This window comes from Pteropus medius, unplaced genomic scaffold (genome assembly GCF_902729225.1).
Source record: "Pteropus medius unplaced genomic scaffold, Ma_sr-lr_union100, whole genome shotgun sequence".
In the NCBI taxonomy this organism is placed as follows: Eukaryota; Metazoa; Chordata; class Mammalia; order Chiroptera; family Pteropodidae; genus Pteropus; species Pteropus medius.
In genome coordinates, this window is record NW_024344378.1 from 13,125,494 (window position 1) to 13,144,495 (window position 19,002).

Below are 19,002 nucleotides of genomic sequence, written 5' to 3' on the forward strand. Positions count from 1 at the left end.
CACGAATGTGGTGGTGGACCCATAGGACTGCAGATGCTCCCCCAGGAGGTGATTTGAGTAGCACAGTTTTCATGGCCACTATATGCTTTATGGGTACTTTTCAATTTCATCACATCACAATATTATAAAGATGTGTCCATAAGAGTTGAGGCTTAATAATAATCTTTATTCTTCAAGAGATTTCTTAAGTGAAAGTAGCTCTTTTTTCCCTTCAAGTGTGTGGCAGCAAAGAATACAATGACTATAAGTTCCATAGGGTGTCCCTGCCTTGACTCGTGCCATGGTGCTTCTGCACTATCAGTGCAGATGTCAACACAGTTACAAAAGCAGGTGAAATCTTGACATTATTATAAAAATAGTTTTGACCTCATAGATCCCCTGGAAAGTTCCCAAGGACTCCTAGGGATCTGCAGATCTTGGAGAATCACTGGCTTAGTGCTGGCGACCCCAGAATCAGAGTGCATGGTTTTGTTTTGTTTTGTTTTGTTTTGTTGGGAGTGGGGAGAAAGTTCTGGCAAAAGTCACAAGGAAGATTTTGATGGTCCTGTTTGGGTCATATTCCTCTCCCTCAATCCATCGCTGTGAAGAGGAGGATGAAGTGCTCTGATTGGTCAGTGAATACCTCTCTAAAAAGGATGGGACAGATCAGCTGGTCCAAATCACAGAGCATGAGTTCTCATAAGAAGGAGCGGTGTTCTCACAGGAAGATGAGGGGAGGGACACTGCACAAGCCAAACAACCTATTGTACAGTTCAATAGAGTAAGAGAAGTTAGCAATAACGTTTGGGCTACAGGACCAGGCCTGTTCCTGAGGAAGGTTGAGGCCAGCATCAGGCAGGAAGATGGATCAAAGCTAAGGAAGAGAAGGTTCCCAGGCAGGAGCCTAGCGCCTGAGGGTACCAGGTCCTGCAGCCAGTTTGGCAGCACATTAATTCAGCCCCGCAGGTAGGAGCAAGCTACAAGATCCCAGGTTTGGTTAAACTGTGTGTGTTTACAGGGGGCGGGGTGCTGCCTTCTGCGGCTCCCTTCAACAATGGTGGGGCTGAGACTGTATGTATATTTCCTATCTTGGTCAAGCTTGACTCAGGAATTAGAACTCAGTGCCCTCAGGGGTGAGTAATAGGGCAGGGCAAGGGGGACTCATGTTAGAAGCTGGGGATGGAGAATGACTCTATACTATCCATAAGTCAATGGAAACCATGTCACACAGGCATTGCAGTTTTAAAATGACACTCTCTCAAACATGATTCTACCTGTCTAGACTTTTTCACATTCACTGCTTAACACTGCATCTTCTGCTTGCTCATCTTCAGAATTACTGAAGCACTTAAGTAATAAAATCGATCAAGATTACAGATGATTAATTCAACTATTCAACTACGGTGGCCACTCTTCCCTCTTGAAATACTCTTTCTTGGGTCCCCTTGGTGTCTTACTCTCTCGGGTTCCTCATTTTCTGGCTGCTCTTTCTCGGCATCCTTTGCACATTCATAAATGATGGTAGTCTTCGGGGGCTCTGCCATAAAACCTCCTTTCTTCTGTGGAGACAATCTGATCTATCTCAATGACTACCATATTTCTTTCTTAAAACCACCCCCTCCCCCTTCAGTATGCACAAACACATTCTTTGGGTGTGAGGTCCCCATCTATACTTTCCTCAAGAGCCCGGGATAATCAGAGCAACTGGTACGCTACTGGCACCAAGCCCATCATAAACCCACACATGCACAGGAGGACTCAGATCAGGTCATCTGGTCATCCGGATGTCCACACTGTAGGGTGAGTGTATGTGTGTGCGTGCGTGTGTGTGTGTGTGTACGTGTGTGTGTGCTGCAGACATGTGTGCGTGCCTCTATTTGTCTATCCATCTATCAGATTGTCTTTAAGTGAAGAAAATTTATGAAGGCATTTGAGAGTTGACGTGACTGCAGCCCCCAAGTCAAGGCAAGGCCTAACAAATGATTTGATAAGACTATTGTATTAAGATTTAATTGGCTGCTTTCCTTTTCCTAGTTATACAAAAAAAAAAAAAAAATAAAGATGAAATTTACAATCAATGCTGTCTTAGATTAGATGAAAAATATTATTCGGGCCTCTCAAAGAACATTGAAATCAAACTTGTAATTCATAGCAACGTAACCTTATATCCCTGCTTCTATTTGTTTTGGTTTCCAACTCTCTAATTCCCTATAACTGCCCAGAAGTCACTGTCTGTCTGTCTCCCTCCCCCGACCCCATGACCCCCAATCCTGAATGTTCTACTCTCCACCAAAACATGACAGACCTAACGTCTTCCCCAGACAGTGCATTCTCTTTCTTCCTCTCCTCCTTCTCTCTGGGATTCGATCTCAGCCACATTCTAGGGCAAAGGGTTGGCAGTTAGGATTTTCTTTAGCAAGGAAGGGGGAAGGGAAAGAGGCTTTGAATAATCCCGCAGGAATAATTCTTGGGCCAGGAGTGCGAGAACAGGCAGGTTGCTATGTGGGTTAAAATCGAAGTGCAACGCTGGGCTGGGGCCTGGTTGGAGTGTAACCTGCAGTGGGACATCCTGGGAAGGCTCGGATTTTAAAACCTTCAGTTGTCACCACTGTTCTCCAGAAGCTTCACATACGTGTTCACCCACAGGCATGCGCACACATATGCACACACGCAGGCACAAATACACACACACATGCACATACATGCACACACTCTTAGACCACAGGCCAAGGCCTCCGTCCTACCTCACGTAGCACCAGAGGGGAGGCAGGTGGGGCCAGGACAATTGCGTGTTTTCTTGGGATAAAGAGGCCCAGCAAGGGAGGTTAGGCAGGCTGGCTTGAGGTCAGGGCACCACAGGACCTGGAGGGAGACCCAACCTCTCCCTATCCTGCCCAGATAAAAATTGATCACCAAAGGCTGGACAACATACTAAAAAGAGTGGCCTCCACTGGGTGGGAAAAGGCCTCTTAGCTCTGGGGAGATGGGGAGCTAGGAGAGGAAGGACGGGTGGAAAGGGCCTCTGGAAAGGAGATGCTGCTCCCCTAGGGTTTTGTTGAAAATAAGGAAAAAGCTAGAAGGATGTGTCTGAAGAGGAGGGAGGAAAAGATGGAGCCGTACTTTGGCCACCTAACTGAGCCCTGGTGTTTATGTCCTCAGCTTCCAAGTTGCCCAGCAGCTACCCAGAGTCTCCGAGTTCTTGTGGCTGGAGAAGGAACGTTGGAAAAACCTAGGAGGACTTGGTGGACCGCAACCTGGCTGACTAACTCCCACTTCTCTGACCTGAACGCTACTCCTGGGCCAGGATCAGACAAGAAGCTGGTCCTGGGCCTGCTAAGTATGCCCTGCCCTTTGCAGAATGCTGGGCAGTGGGAATATAAATAAGAAAGGGAAGAAGCCATGCTCAGAAGGAATTCACAATAGAGTTGAGAAAATTATGCATCAACACAGGTGGAGCCAAAGTCCAACTTAATCTGTGGAAGAACAGAGCCACCAAGGCTGGCTGCACCCTAGAAATTGCCCAAGTCCTGATCAGAGCCTATGGGAGAAGTCAGGAAGGCATTATTCAGGAGGTAGACTTGAAAGACCTTGGGTGGGTGGAAAGGAGGAGCCCTGAGATTCTTAAGAGGCTATTTCCCTGGCAGCTTTGGGAGCTGGCCCCATGCAGAGCTGCTCTCCGGCTTCATGGCTTCATGGGTGTGTGTGTGTGGCTGGGAACAGGTCAGGTTTAATTATTAATCCTCTAGCCAACCTAATCAATCTAGACCAAGGTTTCTCTCTTTCAGGGCTGTGAAAGCTCCACTCACTGGCACAAGCTTCCAAAACCTTCTAAAACTCCTTGGCTTTGGAGAGAAGGGTGTCAGGAGCCTCTCTGCAGCCCCTGGGTCTTCAGGAGACATTGATTAGGTGTGGGCAGGCAGGGGTGGTTTCCAAGGTGAACCGAGGTCAGCCACGCGGCATTTATACAACTGTCAAAAACCCTGTTTTGTTCCCAGCTCTGCCTGGGAAGGTCCCCGAGAAGTGGGTGGTCCTGGCGAGGTGAGGAAGTGAGTAAAGATGGATGAGTTTGGAGAGGGGATGCTCCTAGGGACACGGAGAGATGAGGCGCCATGGCATAGGAAGCCCCGCTTAGGCCGTAGAAGCATCCGACTGTTGTAAGGCCAAGCTTTGGGCAACACAAGCAGGGCTTGTGTCACCAACTGTCAGAGCCACCTCCCAGTACTGGCGAGTGGGAACCCGGGTGAGAAGGGTAAACAAGGCCAAGGGCGGGGGTGAGGCAGGTGCTCCCTGGCACCACTTCGAGTACACACCCTGCCCCTCTAGTCAGCTGGTGACTGTGCAGAGACCCGGGGCTAAGGCCTGTGCTGTTCCAGCTTCCCAGGAATGGGCAAGGGAGGTGCTTAGTCCTCCAACTACCAGTCCTCCAACTACCAGTCACTGATACCTGTTCCCTGGTGGGCATGGGGGCAGCAGGGCACGCTCCCTGCCCTTGTGGGCTTGGTGGCTAATGCAGAGGCAAGTCTACAAATAGATCACAAGGCAACTGATAAGGGCTATAAAAGATAGGCCTGTGTGTGTGTATGGGGTGGGGGACTGTCCTGGGACACAGTGAGGGAGCAGTAACACCTCTGGGGAGGTCAAAGCAGGTCAAGAAAAGCTTCATAAAGGTAACACTTATCTAGAATGTTGAAGAAAGTCATAGGTTCCACGTAGAAAGAAAGGGGAAAGGCATTCCAAGCAGTGAAACAACCACGTACAAAGCCAAAGAGCTGAGAAGGGGCCTGTTTGGGGACCCATGAGGCATTAAACCTGACCAGAGGGCAAGGGGTGAGCAGGTGGGTGGAGATGGATGGGATAGCTGTTAAGATGGGTTCAGCCGATGTCAAGCTAAGGCACATGAGGAGCAGGAGCACAGAGACCAAGAAGGCACCTGAGTAAGCCTGCCTCACGGATGCACTTCTGTTTGCTCCCCAGCGGGACTTGTCCTCCTCAGAAGGTGGACTACACTGGCTGGGGTGGGAAGATGGAAACAGGACTGTATCATCCAGCAGGCCTGTGGCATGCAGCACTAGAGCCGTGGGATGTGCAGAGACAGAAACGACCGCCAGCCTCTGAGACTGATGGCAAATGCCCGCTCATGCCTCACTTCTGCTCCAGCAACCTCAGACAAGCACAAGGCACACATCAAATGTGCAGGTGAGAAGGCCGAGGTGGCTCATAAACTGAGCAGATTTGACACAGGGACTCAGGGATCCCGATTCCCAGCACTGGGACCTGCTTCTGAACCAGAAACGTCTCTCCCTCCTGGCCACGCAGACAGTAAGGATGAGAGATCTCCTGGGCAGATAGGTGGGTGGTGGCCTCTGTATCCCTCATCCCCAGGGCGGATTCTTATCAGACAGGTTTGAGGTGGTTCCCAGGCTCAGCCTGAGGGGGTCAGTGCTTGCCAGTCAGGCTGGGTTCCCTCCCGACTACAGTCAGCCCATGGGGGAACCCCAAAAAGTAAATGCCCATGAAGTTTTTTCCCAGAACCAAGCCAGCGAGAGACCCACCCAGAGCACTCGGCTGTCAGGTGGGTGTGCTGGGCAGTCAGATGGCAGTGATGACAGGAGACTCCTCCTTGTTTATGAACATGGCCCCTGGAAGCTCAGTCAGGTAACAGCAGAAAGTTGAAAACAGTTTGAAAAATAAAAAAAAAACCCTAACTCAAGCCAGCACACTGGCTCAGGTGGGCTTGGCAGGCATGGGCAAAGGTCAGGCCATTGGACACTGGGAGATGTCACGTTGACATCAGGAACCACTTCACACAGACTAAGAACGCTCCTAATGTCCCTCCAGAGGGGCTTCCATTGTGCTCTTCTCCAATATCGGGCTCCCAGCTACCTAAGAATTTTCTGTAAGCCTTTCGGTGCCTCTGCCCACACCATGTATAGTTCCACAGGAGAATTGCTCTAGAACATAAAGTCGATTAGAATGATTTTTTTCAGATAAACTGGAATGTTCTCGCTTCTAACAAGGAGATCCAAGTAATGAAGCATGCTTTCTCTTTTTGCCTTGGCTCCCAGGAGGCTCCCAGTCACAGCTCATGCTCATTCGCCACCATTCCACCAACCCTTACCGCTCACATACTTGCCGTCCTTAAACTTTCCTCCATCCTCACTTCAAATTTTTCTGTTGGCCTTATCTGGTCACACATGGCCTGTGTTGTGTATTATTTCAACTCCTGGTTGCAAAGAGGTGGCAGGTAAATAAAGAGGTTTCACTCAGGAAGGAGCGGTTAAAAGTGTAAAGTCTGGCAGACATTCTGGGGCCATGGGAAATCCCCTTTGGAGCATGCTCTATACCCCCAAATTACCCGAGAACAGAGAACAGGGCACTTTCCTTTCCCCAGAAGCAGGAGGAAGTGGAGCAGCCCCCACTCCCAGGCTCTCTTCCCTCTCTCACCTCCTAGATGCAGCTCCCCTGGAGAAGGAAGAAACTGTTTCTATGGAGACTCAGGCTTCCTGCCTGTTTTCCTGGCAGTGTGGTGGGTGGGGGCCTTTCTTTAACTACTTTCTAAGGAGGGGAGGTGTTGTCAGATCTGTTTCAGGTATTTAACGATCGGGCTGTCAATCATAAGCACCTGAGTATAGATAAATGAGGCTGAGCCCACTGCTCCTGGAGGGCCCATGGTGTGGAGGCTTTAGGGAGATGTAGGAACCACAGAAGCCTCCAGCCCTGAGACAGGCGGCGAATAGTACATGAAAGCGTGGTTTGAGTCATGCGAACCTGGGTTTGAATCCTAACTCTGAAACTTACTGGCTGTCTGACCCTGGGAAAACCACTTTTGGTCTCCAACCTCACTTTCCTCATCTGTAAAATGGGAGAGTAACAGCACTTGTCTTTCAGCGTTGCGAAGTGGTCAAGACGATGTCCCTACAGTGTACACACTGAGTGTGCTGTGTAGACAGGCTCAATAATCTGCAGGGCTGATATCGGTATCAGTGGTGGCACATGGAGGGCAGGAGAGGAAGTGTGTGTGAAGCCCAGGGTTCCTCCGCTGGCAGTGACATGGCCCTGTGAGGATGCCCCTACTCCCTGTGACTCCAGTCTTCCCAAAAGGCCTGCTTACTGTGTCTAGCTCTCTGTCCTAAGGGGCAGAGCTACCAGCAGATCTCAAGGAGTCTTCTTAACACAATGCTTTCAGCCATTAATGAGGATAAAAAGACCATTGGAAAACTGACTTTTGCTCAAGCCAACTAAGAAAATTCTGGCATGTATCCCAAACCCAGTCTGACGACCACCCCCTAACATCACCAGCTCCCACCACCTCCATCTGCCACGGCCAGACCAGTCTCTTCCTCTCTGTCTCCATTTTCAAGATATTTTTCATGCTGAAGTTTCGCCTTCCTTGAATGGTCTCCATTCACATCTCTCCTGCCCTTCCCCTTGGAAAAATAAATAGCCCTTCTATTCTGGGAGCTGCTGGGGAAGTCCTTGGTTGACGTCCAGCACAGTGTTTTCAAAATGTGAGCAGCAGACTCCACCTGCATCGAATCACCCACGAGCCTTGCTGAGATGTAAATGTCTGGGGCCTCCTTGGGACCCAGTGAGAAGAAATTCCACGGAGGGGGCCAGGGATCGCTGCCTAACAAGCTCCCCAGGTGATTCTGATAAAGCACAAACATCAACCATTTGTCTTGAGTCCTTGCTGAGTGCCAAAGTCCAGCTAGGGCTAGACCTGGAAAAGTCATCCTAAACTCCCTGTGTGTCTCCAGCAAGAGCACCCAGGAGATCTGGATTCTGGTCTTGACCCTCTGCTAATAAGCTGTGTTGTCTTAGGCAAGTCACTTCCCCTCTCTGGGCCTCAGTTTTCTCACCTGCAAATGGAAGGGCCAGGACTTAGGGGTCCCTGGGGCAATCACCCTCTAACATGCTTGGAAATCCACTTGGAACAGGTTCCTTTGTAGGGCCAGCATGGTGGGAAAGGAAAATGGGGAGCTGTTGGGGGTGAGCTCAAATGTCCCAACACTGCCTAGGTAGACAGCTGATAATTGCTACTGATGTTCAGAGGGGCACAGAGGTCTCAGGCCAGATGGAGGTGGCCCGACCTAGTGGGAGACTGTGAGGAGCCAACACCAGTGTCTAGGCCATGGCAGAGTCAGGCCAGGGGCAGTCTGGGGCTCATCCCTGGGTTGAGGATCACAGACGGTGGGTATAAATGTCAGGGCTCCAGCCCGGTAGACTGGCTCAGAGCCAGGTTCTAGGGCCCACAGGAACATTGGAGAGCAAAGGGGAACACCCAGGCATGGTGGGGAGGGGTAGAACTTGGGGGGCGGTTCTCAGCAGGGCATCTCCATTACACAGCTCCAGGGGGTGCCATCTTACATAATACAATGTGCATAGTACCCCCTGGAGTTGTGCCACATGGAGCTGTGCACCAGGGCCATCCCCAGGCAGACTGGTTCTTGAACTTAGGACAGCAGGTCAAGCTCCAGTCACTATTTTGACCCACTGAGGAGCTGACAGCAGTCGCAAGGAATGCTTCTCCACCCATCCTGGCTGGGAACTGGAGGCCTGAGCTCAATCGTGGCTGCAACAGGCTGGGAATGGAGCAGGGTGGGCAGCAGCAGGCTCGGCAGGAACTTTCCTCAGATCTACCGTCTGCTCCCACTAATTATAGGCTGCCCAGCTCACTTTGCCCTCTGGGGCCAGACTGTCCAGCTCCTTCCCCGCTGACTCAGGAGCACTGCCAAGAGGAAGGATGGGCTCAGAGAAGTTTCCAGGACATTCAAAGGACTGGCCAACCAGGCCCAGGAGACTGGCATTGTTTTGCTAGAAGAAATGGTTGAGAGAGGATTTAGGAACCACTGAAATTTGGAAGGCTGTTGTCCAGAGCACAGATCCCAAAAGCAGATAGATTCCATGCCCTGCAGCAAAGTAGTGTTTTCATCAGCTATCAATCAACCCTGAGAGGGGTTACTACATATCCCCCTTTATGCCCACAGAAGAGGGATGTAAGAAGTCACAGGGCTAACAAGTGCCAGAGAGAGGCCCCCACCACCTCACAAGGGATAGAACCACCAGAAGTGGCCTGATCTGGATGCAGGACAAAGGGATTCAGCCACTAGAAGATCAGAGAGCAGTAGGTATCAGTGATAGGTGTTTTCAGAAGCCAAGAGATTTTTCTATCTGATCTTCCAAAAGAGACAGTAGCTCCCCACTTTCCCAGACTCAGCTCTTCCAGAGAAGGTTCTGATTGAATGTAGAATGTGCCTCTCCTCTCTCCAGCTTTCCAATATGGAGGTCAGTCCGTCAGTCTGGGGAATCTCTGATTTCCCCAGAGCCCGAAGGGAAAGCTGTTGTTACCTCTCTTTTCAACCCTTTAGAAATATCCTGGATTCAGAGAGAGGCCAATCCCAACCTCTGTGTTCAGTGAGCTTCCCCCAGCCAGATGTCAAAGGGTCCCTCCCTGAATGACAGATGGCTACTCACTCAAGCTTTCAAATTCTCTTTATTAAAAATCTTTTTTTTTTTTCCTTTGTAAAAACAAACACTTGCGGTCAGTTATACAGATCGGGAAAAGTGACGATTTATAGGACGCTCAACGAATTCCAATACTTTACAAGTTCAAACTTAAATTAATTAGTGTTTTTCTATCTTTTTTTTTGTAAGCTCAAAAACAAACTCTGGTCCAGGTCAAGTATAATCTAACAGATCACAGCCTCGGACTGTCCAAGAAAGGGAAACTCTGATACTAATGGCAGCTGCTCACGCCAACATCAAGTTTACCAAATTCTTTGAGAATATTGTCTGGATATATTTTATTTCTGGGGTTTACGATGAAAAGAAGATTACATAGGTCTTCTGTTCTATTAACCCAAGGTATTAATTAATCTGTTGCTCAAGGTAGCAGCTGCTCTTGAATAACTTTCGGGGGGAGACACTTTGAAATAGTTGACAAACACTTAAGAAAAGCTTTAAAAAATAAATCAATATTTTCCTGGTTGCCTTTAATATTGCAGTGTGTATGACACACGTAGGAATAAAAAGAGCAAATTATAGAGTGGGCAAAGGACCATGCCAATGGAATTGTATAAAAATAAATAAAAATAAATATAAATATATACACACTAATATAGATTCTTAGATGATTTTTAAACTGAAGGTTCTGATTGAATGTAGAATGTGCCTCTCCTCTCTCCAGCTTTCCAATATGGAGGTCAGTCTGTCAGCAAGGGAGCCATTACATTACTCGGGAATGAGGCTATTTGAACAGCCACCCAGATCTCCATGGAAACGTTGCTGGGAGGGATGAGGTGGTGGGGTCAGCTTCTACTTTGCTGGGAAAAAAAGACTGCCAGCCTCTTTGAAGATGCACAGTTCCAGCCTCTGACGGAGGGCTGCAGGCTTTTCCCAGCAAGCTTCGGCAAAGAGGCCAGAGAGCTGGCCCTAGACTTCCCTCCAGGGAGAAGACAGACATATAGGGCCAAAGGTTTTCTGAGAAATGGAGGAGGCTGGTTTCTAGAATGCCAGGTAGAACCCAGTGGAGGCAGCCAGGGGACCAGGTCTGGGCTGAGCCACCATCTTCAAATCCTACTCTGAGGCCCCCAAGTGGCCTGGTGCCAAGCTCAGGTCTCCTGTTCCTATAACATCTCCTCACCACACCTGTCCAAGTCGGCCTGTTTCCTCTGGTGCCTTAACGCTTCTCTCTCACAGGTTCCCCACAGGTCTCTCGTTGCCGGGGACCATATGCTCCAAGGTTCGCTCGCGATCGTTTCATTGTTGTCTACATCACCTTCCTTTCTGTGCCTCAGTTTTCTCACTGACAAGATGTCAGTGTCGAACTCAGTAATCTCTCTACTCTTCTGTCATGAGAGGACAGAATGTGCGGGATCCTCTCATCTACTGGGAAAAAGAAAAATGCAAAATAAATAAAACAATCCCTTCCTAGTCCACCTGCCAGCGGTCAGGAATAGAAACAACAGGAACTGTCTTCCGGGGGCTGAGCCAAGGAGGCCGCCTCCAGGCAAGGAGCTCAGCTGTGGAAACAGCACCAGGCTCGACTATGATCTTCTTCAGGTCTTGTCTAGGGCTGTGGTGGGGCCGCATTTCACCCAGCACCTCTGTCCCAAACCCTTCCAACAGAATGTCAGGCTGGAGATCCCGCAGCCCGTCTGGGGCCTGAAGGCACTGCCCTCCAGTATCAGACGGCCCAATGGGAGTAAGGGCTCTGTTCTTCACAACTGGACATCAAAGTCTGAACATAGGGTCAACTCTGAGACGCCCTTGACCTTCTGCCTTCAGAAAGGACCTACCTATAAACACCCGAAATTCCTCGAGTGCTCTACAGTCCTTCATCTTTCTCTTCCTTTAGCTTCTCCCCTCACCGAGACACCATTTAAAACCACCCCACAGCGAGGCTGCTGGAGCCCAGAGTGCAGGCACCAAGGGTAAGTCAAGGACAGATGCCATTTCCTTGTTTTGGTGTCACCTGAGCTAATGCCACCCATGGCAGAGAGGCCAACTTTGACCTAAGCTCTTACCAGCTGCTGTTTTAGCTGGAAGGAGAGGGCGCTTCTGTTTCCCATTTTTAAGTCAAATGAATCTATACCAAATTCGTTGTCCAGAATAGAATCAGCCTTGGCATCTCCCAAAATCACGTGGAGAGAAATAAGTTGGGGGGAACTTATCAGAGCTTCCAAAATGAAGGGCTCTATCCCTTTTTCGTAAAATTCATTTAATTTTACTTTAAGGCATGAATCTAGTAGACATTAAGAATAACTACTAAAAGGGTAAAAGTCTTATTCATAAAATCAAGGGCTTTTCAAAAAGGTGGTCCAGCTGGAGGAACTCCCAGCTTCTGCCAACCAACCGTCTGAAGTGCCCCCTCCCCAGCACTGGGGGATCCCACTCAGCTCCCCACCCCGGCAGGATGCAGGGCAGAGAAACTGCTCCAGGTTCACTGAAGTGCTTCTTGACCCAGGAGCTTCCGTGAAATGTTTTCCTTGGATGACTCAGCCTGGCCTGACCTGTCCTATCCCATCAAGAATTTGAACACTGTGAAAATCCCTGAGAAGTTGGATTTTATGAAGAGGAAATGACCCTTGGCACAGAAGGAGGGAAAGAGAGGGAAGGATAAAAAGAAGCAAAGTAAAAGATTGTCCAAAGGAAACAAGAGTCACAAGGGACAGAGTGGGTGGCCCGCGGTGGGCTAGACACACCAGGGCGACGGCTCTGGGAGACACTCAGGGGCGTTTTCATGAGTCTCTGAGAACAAACCCAGGCAACGTGGCCTGCCTGGTTTTCCTCCCTCTCTGGCTTCAGTTCCTGTCCTGGAGGTCAGGGAGGCCCCACCTCGCAGGGCCTGCTCTCCCTGCTCCCGCGGTGCCAGGGGTGTCAGAGCTTCTTTTCAAAGTGGGGTACGATTCCACTGTCCTCAGGCCTCGGGCTGCCTGGCCCCTCCGTCTCCTTCAGGCCCTCCTCGGCCAGCTGGGACAAGTACTTCTGTGGTGGGAAGACAGGGACAAAGGAGGAAGGGAGAGGGTCAGTGGTGACCTGGCGGGAGAGGAGAGAAAGGGGTGTGCCCCCCCCAACATCTTGCCTATTAGGTGAGACCCCCTCGCCTGCCTCCCCAGCTCCTTCTGGAGCTCCAGGACCCACAACAAGCAATGCATTTACTTGTTCTCCCTTCATGTTAGTTTATAAGCAACACACGTCTCCCGTCTCCCGTAGCAAACCTAGGAAGTACGGGCCCTAACAGTAGCAAACCCTTCCACAGGCCTTATCCCGTGCAAGCGCCATCTGCTTTTCTTATCTAAACTCATTTCATCCTCACAACGACTCTACTTGTTTTCCAGAAAAAGCTCCAGGATCCAGGCTGTATTTCCACCGCGTAAAGGAAGAGGGAGGAGAGAAACGCTGCCCTGTAAAGGGTGCGAAGAACAGACGCGCAGCCTGATGTTTCAGACCCCTGACAGCCTGTTTCCGGTGAGGCCGGCCGGCAGGTGGAGTGCCTTGGGGGTCCTTCTGTGGACTTCTGTTCCACATTTGGCACTGCCTCACTCCGCCAGGACACTCGCCGCTCAGACTGGCCCCCGGCCAAATGTCAGGCCGCTCCTGGGAGTCCGGATTCAACGCAGTGGCAGAACCAGAAAACGCCTGGGGCCCCAGCTGGGTCCTCTGGCTACTGGGCAGCAAGGAACAGCGCAAAGAGCACTGAATTAGGAGTCAGCAGAGTTAGGTCCAGCGAAGTGGTCAAGTGTGTGGGCGCTATTGTCGGATGACCTGGGTTCCCATCCCAGCTCTCGACAGGCAAGTCACCCAATATCTCTGACACCTGTAAAGTGCGGGTAATAAGGGGAACTACCGCATAAGGTGGCTTGATGTCCAAGAAGCATTTGTCATGGCGCTGGCACGGAATAAACACTCTGTAATACCGCTCGTTATCGTGAGCGGTCAAATTTCAGGGAAGTCACTCATCTCCCAGGCTCAGACGCTAATCTGTTAAATGGAAGAAATGGCGTCCTTCCCCTCCTGGGTGATTCTGAGAGTCAGAGGACATGATGCACGTAAGACGACTGGGTCTGCCTGCTCTCTGGATGCGGCTGTGGCTGCAGCGGGCTCTGAGGGATGGGTGAGACTGATGGGGACAGGGCAGACCACGGAGCCCTGCGGGCCAGGCTGCAGAGGGCGGGCTCAGCCCAGGGAGGGAAGGGCGTGCTCAGGAAGGCAAGTGAGTGAGTGTACTGAGCACGAGAACTTTCCTCTCCAAACCTGGAGCCCAGCAGGTGTCTACTTTTCCTATCTGGCACTGAATCCTCAGCACCCTGGGTGGCTTCTCACAGGGCTACGACCAGCAGTGGGGCACAGCAGGGGCTGTGCAGAGAGAATGCAGGAGGCTCCTTCCACCTGCTCCCTGCCTCAAAGAGCAATCCCCAACCCCCACCTCAAGGCCTCCTGCTGGGGCTGAGTTTACAAGTTGCTTGACTTAAGTGTCTGCCAGCACCTGCTGCTGGGATCCGAATTCTTCACTTTTCACACATGTAACTTGGGGCACGGCAGGGTGGGCGCGGCTGTGTGGACAGACATTCTGTCAAGGCCACTGACAGAAACTCTAGCTTCCCAACAGGTGCACAAGGAAACCTGAACTGAGGTTGACAGGTGTAAGGGGCTTAGCCACCGTCTGGACCACACATGCCTGGGGACCACAGGAATGGCTCTGCCCGGCTGGGAGAGGTGAGTCTGCCTGGGGGTCTGACCCAGAAGCCCAGAGCACAGTGCAGCTCACTGCTCTGGTAAAAACACAAGATTTAAAATGAGAGGCTCCGGCACTCTTCCTGACTTCCTGGGTGACCTTGAGCTGCGCGATCCCCTTAGAGTCTACACAGTCCAACTGATAATGCTGAATGAAATCATAGGTTCTCACACTGAGGGGTCAGAACGTGCTGGAAGGATTTTTAAAGTTCAGATTCTCAAGCCCAGCCCTAGACAGAATGAATAAGCAGGTAAAAGATAGGTCTAGGAAGACACATTTATAAAAGATGCCAGCTGTTCTGAGAACCAAGGAAAATCGGGACGAGATGATCTCCAAGACCCCGTCCAGCCCCGCCGTTCTCCAGGTTTCATCTCGTTGGGGGATGATATCTTCAGGGTAGGTGGCCGCCCTCAGCTGGCTCTGTGGAGCCTAGTCCGAACCCTCGGTCTGGCCAAGTCAGGCCTTCGCTGCTCTCCCTCAGGAGATGTTGGGACCTGGGCCCCAGACCCCATGGCATCCTCGGTCATGAAGCAGCTGCTCTCTGGAGGGAAACCAAGAGACTTAAGTGACCCGAGTTTGGGAATTGCAAATGACAGTCCCTTGCAGCTGGTGACCCGGGCCATGACATTATGGGTCTCAGTTTTCAAGACCAGCTTAGTAAAAAGAGGAAAATGATTAAGAATCAGGTGCTCTGTTTCCAGGCCTGTAACTCACCACCTGCATGGCCTTGGGCTGATCACAGAGCTCCTCTGGGCCGCAATTATAAGAGAATTGGCCCACATTTGAGTTTCTTAACTAGGGGTACACTTCAAATTATTTAGGGAACTTGCTCAAATTAAATATTCCTGGGTCTCCCCAAATTGTGCTGAATATCTGACCTAGTATATATACTTTTAAAACACTGTCCAGGTGATTCTGGTTCACATCTCTGGTTAAAAACCACTAGATGATCCACTCTAACAATTTAACTATAACAGTAATGCCTGCTCTGGAATTAGGGGACTGCCACCCCTAGGGTCTTCCTGAGGCCTCGTGTGTCAAAAAACTACTCTAATTCCTTGTAATAAAAATAGGAGGTGGTTTAAGACACTTACCATGCTTTCTGATATACCGTGCTTTCTATTAAGTTAGTAAATCCCAGCCTATACCAGAAATTAATTATGAAAAACCACACTCTAATGTGCTATATATTAGTTAGGTGTATACCATGGATCATATTATTATATTTCATTGATTTTAAGATGTCTTTCTTCACACATTAACATCTCTGAAACTGAGATGCGTTTGACAGTTAGTGGAGTCTCACCATTTAATTTGCCACATTTTTTTCTTGTTGGCATCAAAAAATAGTGTGTTTTACAACTTGTGGCACCTTAGATTGGATGAAATATGGAATATAGAGTATTTTTATTTGTCGCCTGTTAATATATTATAAAAATTAATTTATCTATTGCTTATCTCCCACACTAGAATGGATACTCCATGAGGGCAGGGGTTTTGTCTGTATTTTTTATTTTTTGTTGTTGTATCCCCAATGTCTAGAACACTATCTGGTACATAGTATGCCTGTGATAAAGAGTTGCAGTATGGATGAATATTTAATTAGAGCCTAATAGTGACTTGATTCTAGCAAACAGGAGCGCTGCACCGGGGAACATAAAAACAGAGAAGTATCTGCATCTGGAACACCCAGGTCTTGGAAAGGGTCAGCCCCCCAACCATGGTGAACGTGAACTTGAATTATTCAGCCTAGCGGGAGAGGCAGATACAGAAAACCCAACCCAATATCATGTTTTAAGTACCAAAGTGGGGACAGATGCTCTGAGAGCACATGGGAGGCAGCCAACACGTGGAGCAGCCTGATGGAGTCAGGTCTGAAAGAAGAAGAACTCTCCATGTGGTGGAAGGAGAAGGAATCGCAGAAACAGAGGCTAGAGGACTTCTCTGGTGCTAGGCAAGGAAGGCCGACGGGTACCTGTAAGTTCCTGTAGTGGACAGCACTGCGACAGTGGCTTATCTTCGCCATCTCCTCGCTCGTGTAGAACAGCCCACACAGCTTGCAGTAAAACCCGGTCCTGGGCACCACGAACTCCACCCCTGCAGAAGGATGGGGGACGGACAGGTAGGCCATTAGAAAGGCGATGGGAGGCCGCTGTGGTCCCGGCTGCTGTGGTCCTGCAGGTCCTACAATGAGCTCTGTCCCTCACATGCTGTTGACTGTGGCTGGTCGCCTGGCTTCTCTTCATTTGCAAAAGAGACACAAAGAGAATAGCACCTATTTCATTCCCAGGTGGTTGTGAATGTAAGGAATGGAGAGCTTGGCAACTATATGCTCTGCAACTGCCTCTGAGAACGAGGTCCTGGCTTTCCGATGACCAGCCTGTATCTGGGGAAAGGAGGAGGAAGGAGGTTTCTCACACTTCACTGTCGGATTTCACTTCTCCACACCGTACCCCTCTGTGCCGCGGCTGTGGCCAGGACTCTGGAAGAATGCCCTCATTTCTGTTTATTTTAGTTATGTTCATTAAAGAAACTTTTAAAAATAAACAAAGGTGAGGAAAAATCACCCAGCGTCAATCCAATCAAAACGTGTTCTTCCACACTACCTATACGTAAAGACTTTTGGGGACAGGAAGGGGGCAGTTTCAATTATACCCTAAGTGCAATCTGCCTTCTCCCTTTTCATGTAGTAGAGCATCACAAACATTTCTCCATCTTTCTCAGTCTTTACATCTGAACCGACCATTAATAGTATTTTATTTGTCATTCATTAATATATGTCCCAGGATTCTGGGAGGCCTTTTGATTCTAAGGAAAGGAAACAGCGGCCTGACAGCCAGAGAAATGACAGTGTCACAGCCCAGAAAATTCATCTTTGAAGGGATAGTGGCTGGTCCAGCCTCCACCAAGGTGTTTTGTGGGTCACAGTTCATCTTTTGAAGACACATTGAGGAGACTGGAGAGAGCCCAGGTCTGAGAGGGTGCAGACCAGACACTAAGAACCTGTGTAACCTGTGGACAGTTGGCTGAACCTCTTGTGGGTCTGTTTCCTCGGGCTCCTGATTGTAAAGCACCAGCCAAAGAGTAGGGTGTGAGGGCTGTAATAAGCAAGATCCACCATGGAACTAGAGAGGGGCTGGCTGCTTTCAGTTCCTGCTTTCAGACTGGGGATGTAGCTGAGTGTGCGCTGACACACTTCAGCTGGGCTTTGCCGCTCCAGTGGGGGTGGGAATGGTTGGAGAGCTGGCCACAATGGGTGGAGGGGAGAGAGGGGATGGAAGCAGCTCACTAGGGAGACAGGCCAGGTCTCCGCCAAGGCTGTGTGTGACCACAAGTCTGGGGCGTCCTTCACTTTCCTCCTCCCGCCTCCCATGAGACAGAGTTCAGTACACAGGAGACTCCGTCATAGAGAAGCAGCTTGGACTTGTAATTACAATTTTTTTTTTCCATTTCAAAGAAGCCACTTATCGGCGTGGAGGGGCAGGCCTGGAGGGAGGCGGGAGCCCAGGAGGCCTGCCCACAGCCTGCCCACAGCCAGCCTTGACAGATTGCTTCTCTGTGGTTTAGGGCCTGGGCAGCCTCCTCAGCTGGTTTTCTCTAACTGCCACGTAGCACACTGCCATGCCCTCAGCAGTCTACAGCAGTCCCCAGAAGTGAGGGGACCTCACTCAGGCCCAGCTGCCCAAAGGGAGGCTGAGTGTCTGTCCCCTCCTCACCCTCCTCCCTACTTCCTCACTGCAAAGGATGGAAAAATGACCCCAGCTTTGCTCGTGGGTGGCCAGTTCACCCCTCGGCTTCACCAGTGGGCCTTGGCTCCTGGCCATGGCTGCCAGAGAGGCATTAAGCAAGGCCTGCTTTCATCCTGTTCCTGCAAAATAGTGCTTCCCCTTGCTGCTGCTCTACAGGGAGCAGAGGCCCACACAAGAAAGATAAAGGCACGTGGAAAACGAGAAGCACCACCCGGAGGCCACCAGGCATCGACACAGGCCTGCGATCAGAGCCACCCCCTCTGCTCTGTGCCAGACCCTCTGAGATGGGACAATTATGTGGTACCAGAAAAGAGGCCTTGGGGTTTTCACTGCAGACCTTGGCTGAGGCTGCTAGAATCCTACAGGTTACCCAGAGGCCCTCCAGTCCTCGTCCTGAGTCCCCCAGAAGGGGTGCAACAGCCTCAGAAGCCACCACAGCAAGTGAAGCAGGGCTTAGGCTGGCAGCCCTGCCCCTTTCAACCAAAGTGGTATGGCTACCACCTGTGGTGTTATGGGTGAGATTTCACTTGACCAAAGGCTTCACTGCCACAAAAGGAAGGAGGAAGGAAGGAAGGAAGGAAGGAAGGAAGGAAGGAAGGAAGAAGAAGGAAGGAAGGAAGGAAGGAAGGAAGGAAGGAAAGGAAGGAAGGAAGGAAGGAAGGAAGGAAGGAAGGGAAGGAAGGAAGGAGCGAGCTTGGAATTTAAAGTCAGAGAGCTAGCTCTTACTTACACTGTGTGACCTCATTTACATTAATCAACCTCCCTGAAAGTCATTTCCTCATCTGTAAAATAGGAATAATACTACCACAAATGTTGCTGTGGGGAAGCATCCATCATTTTTCCTGGTGCTCAGGAAATATTAGTTTCCAGACACATGTTAAACATTCCTCCACAGAGGCCAAGTGCATCGCACCGGCCTTCACACCCTCCTCCCTGTCACCAAGGCTGCCTGGGGAACCTGTACTCCACAGTTTGGCAGCAACTCTTCCCGGCTCCCACCCAGCAGCTGGTCAGAAGTACCAAGCAGTCAAAACACAG

The 19,002-nt window shown here is 50.2% G+C and overlaps 1 protein-coding gene across 1 annotated transcript in view; it reads right to left on the reverse strand.

Annotated features, from left to right (window-relative positions):
- Positions 1-12,297: 12,297 nt before the first annotated feature.
- Positions 12,298-19,002, reverse strand: part of RBM20 (RNA binding motif protein 20) — a 160,834-nt gene continuing 154,129 nt past the window's right edge. The window contains exons 13-14 of the mRNA XM_039871242.1: positions 16,191-16,312; positions 12,298-12,465 (exon numbers count right to left, since the gene is read on the reverse strand). Coding sequence (XP_039727176.1) covers positions 12,358-12,465; positions 16,191-16,312 — 230 coding nt within the window. The 3' untranslated portion in view covers positions 12,298-12,357. The remainder of the gene's footprint in view (positions 12,466-16,190; positions 16,313-19,002) is intronic.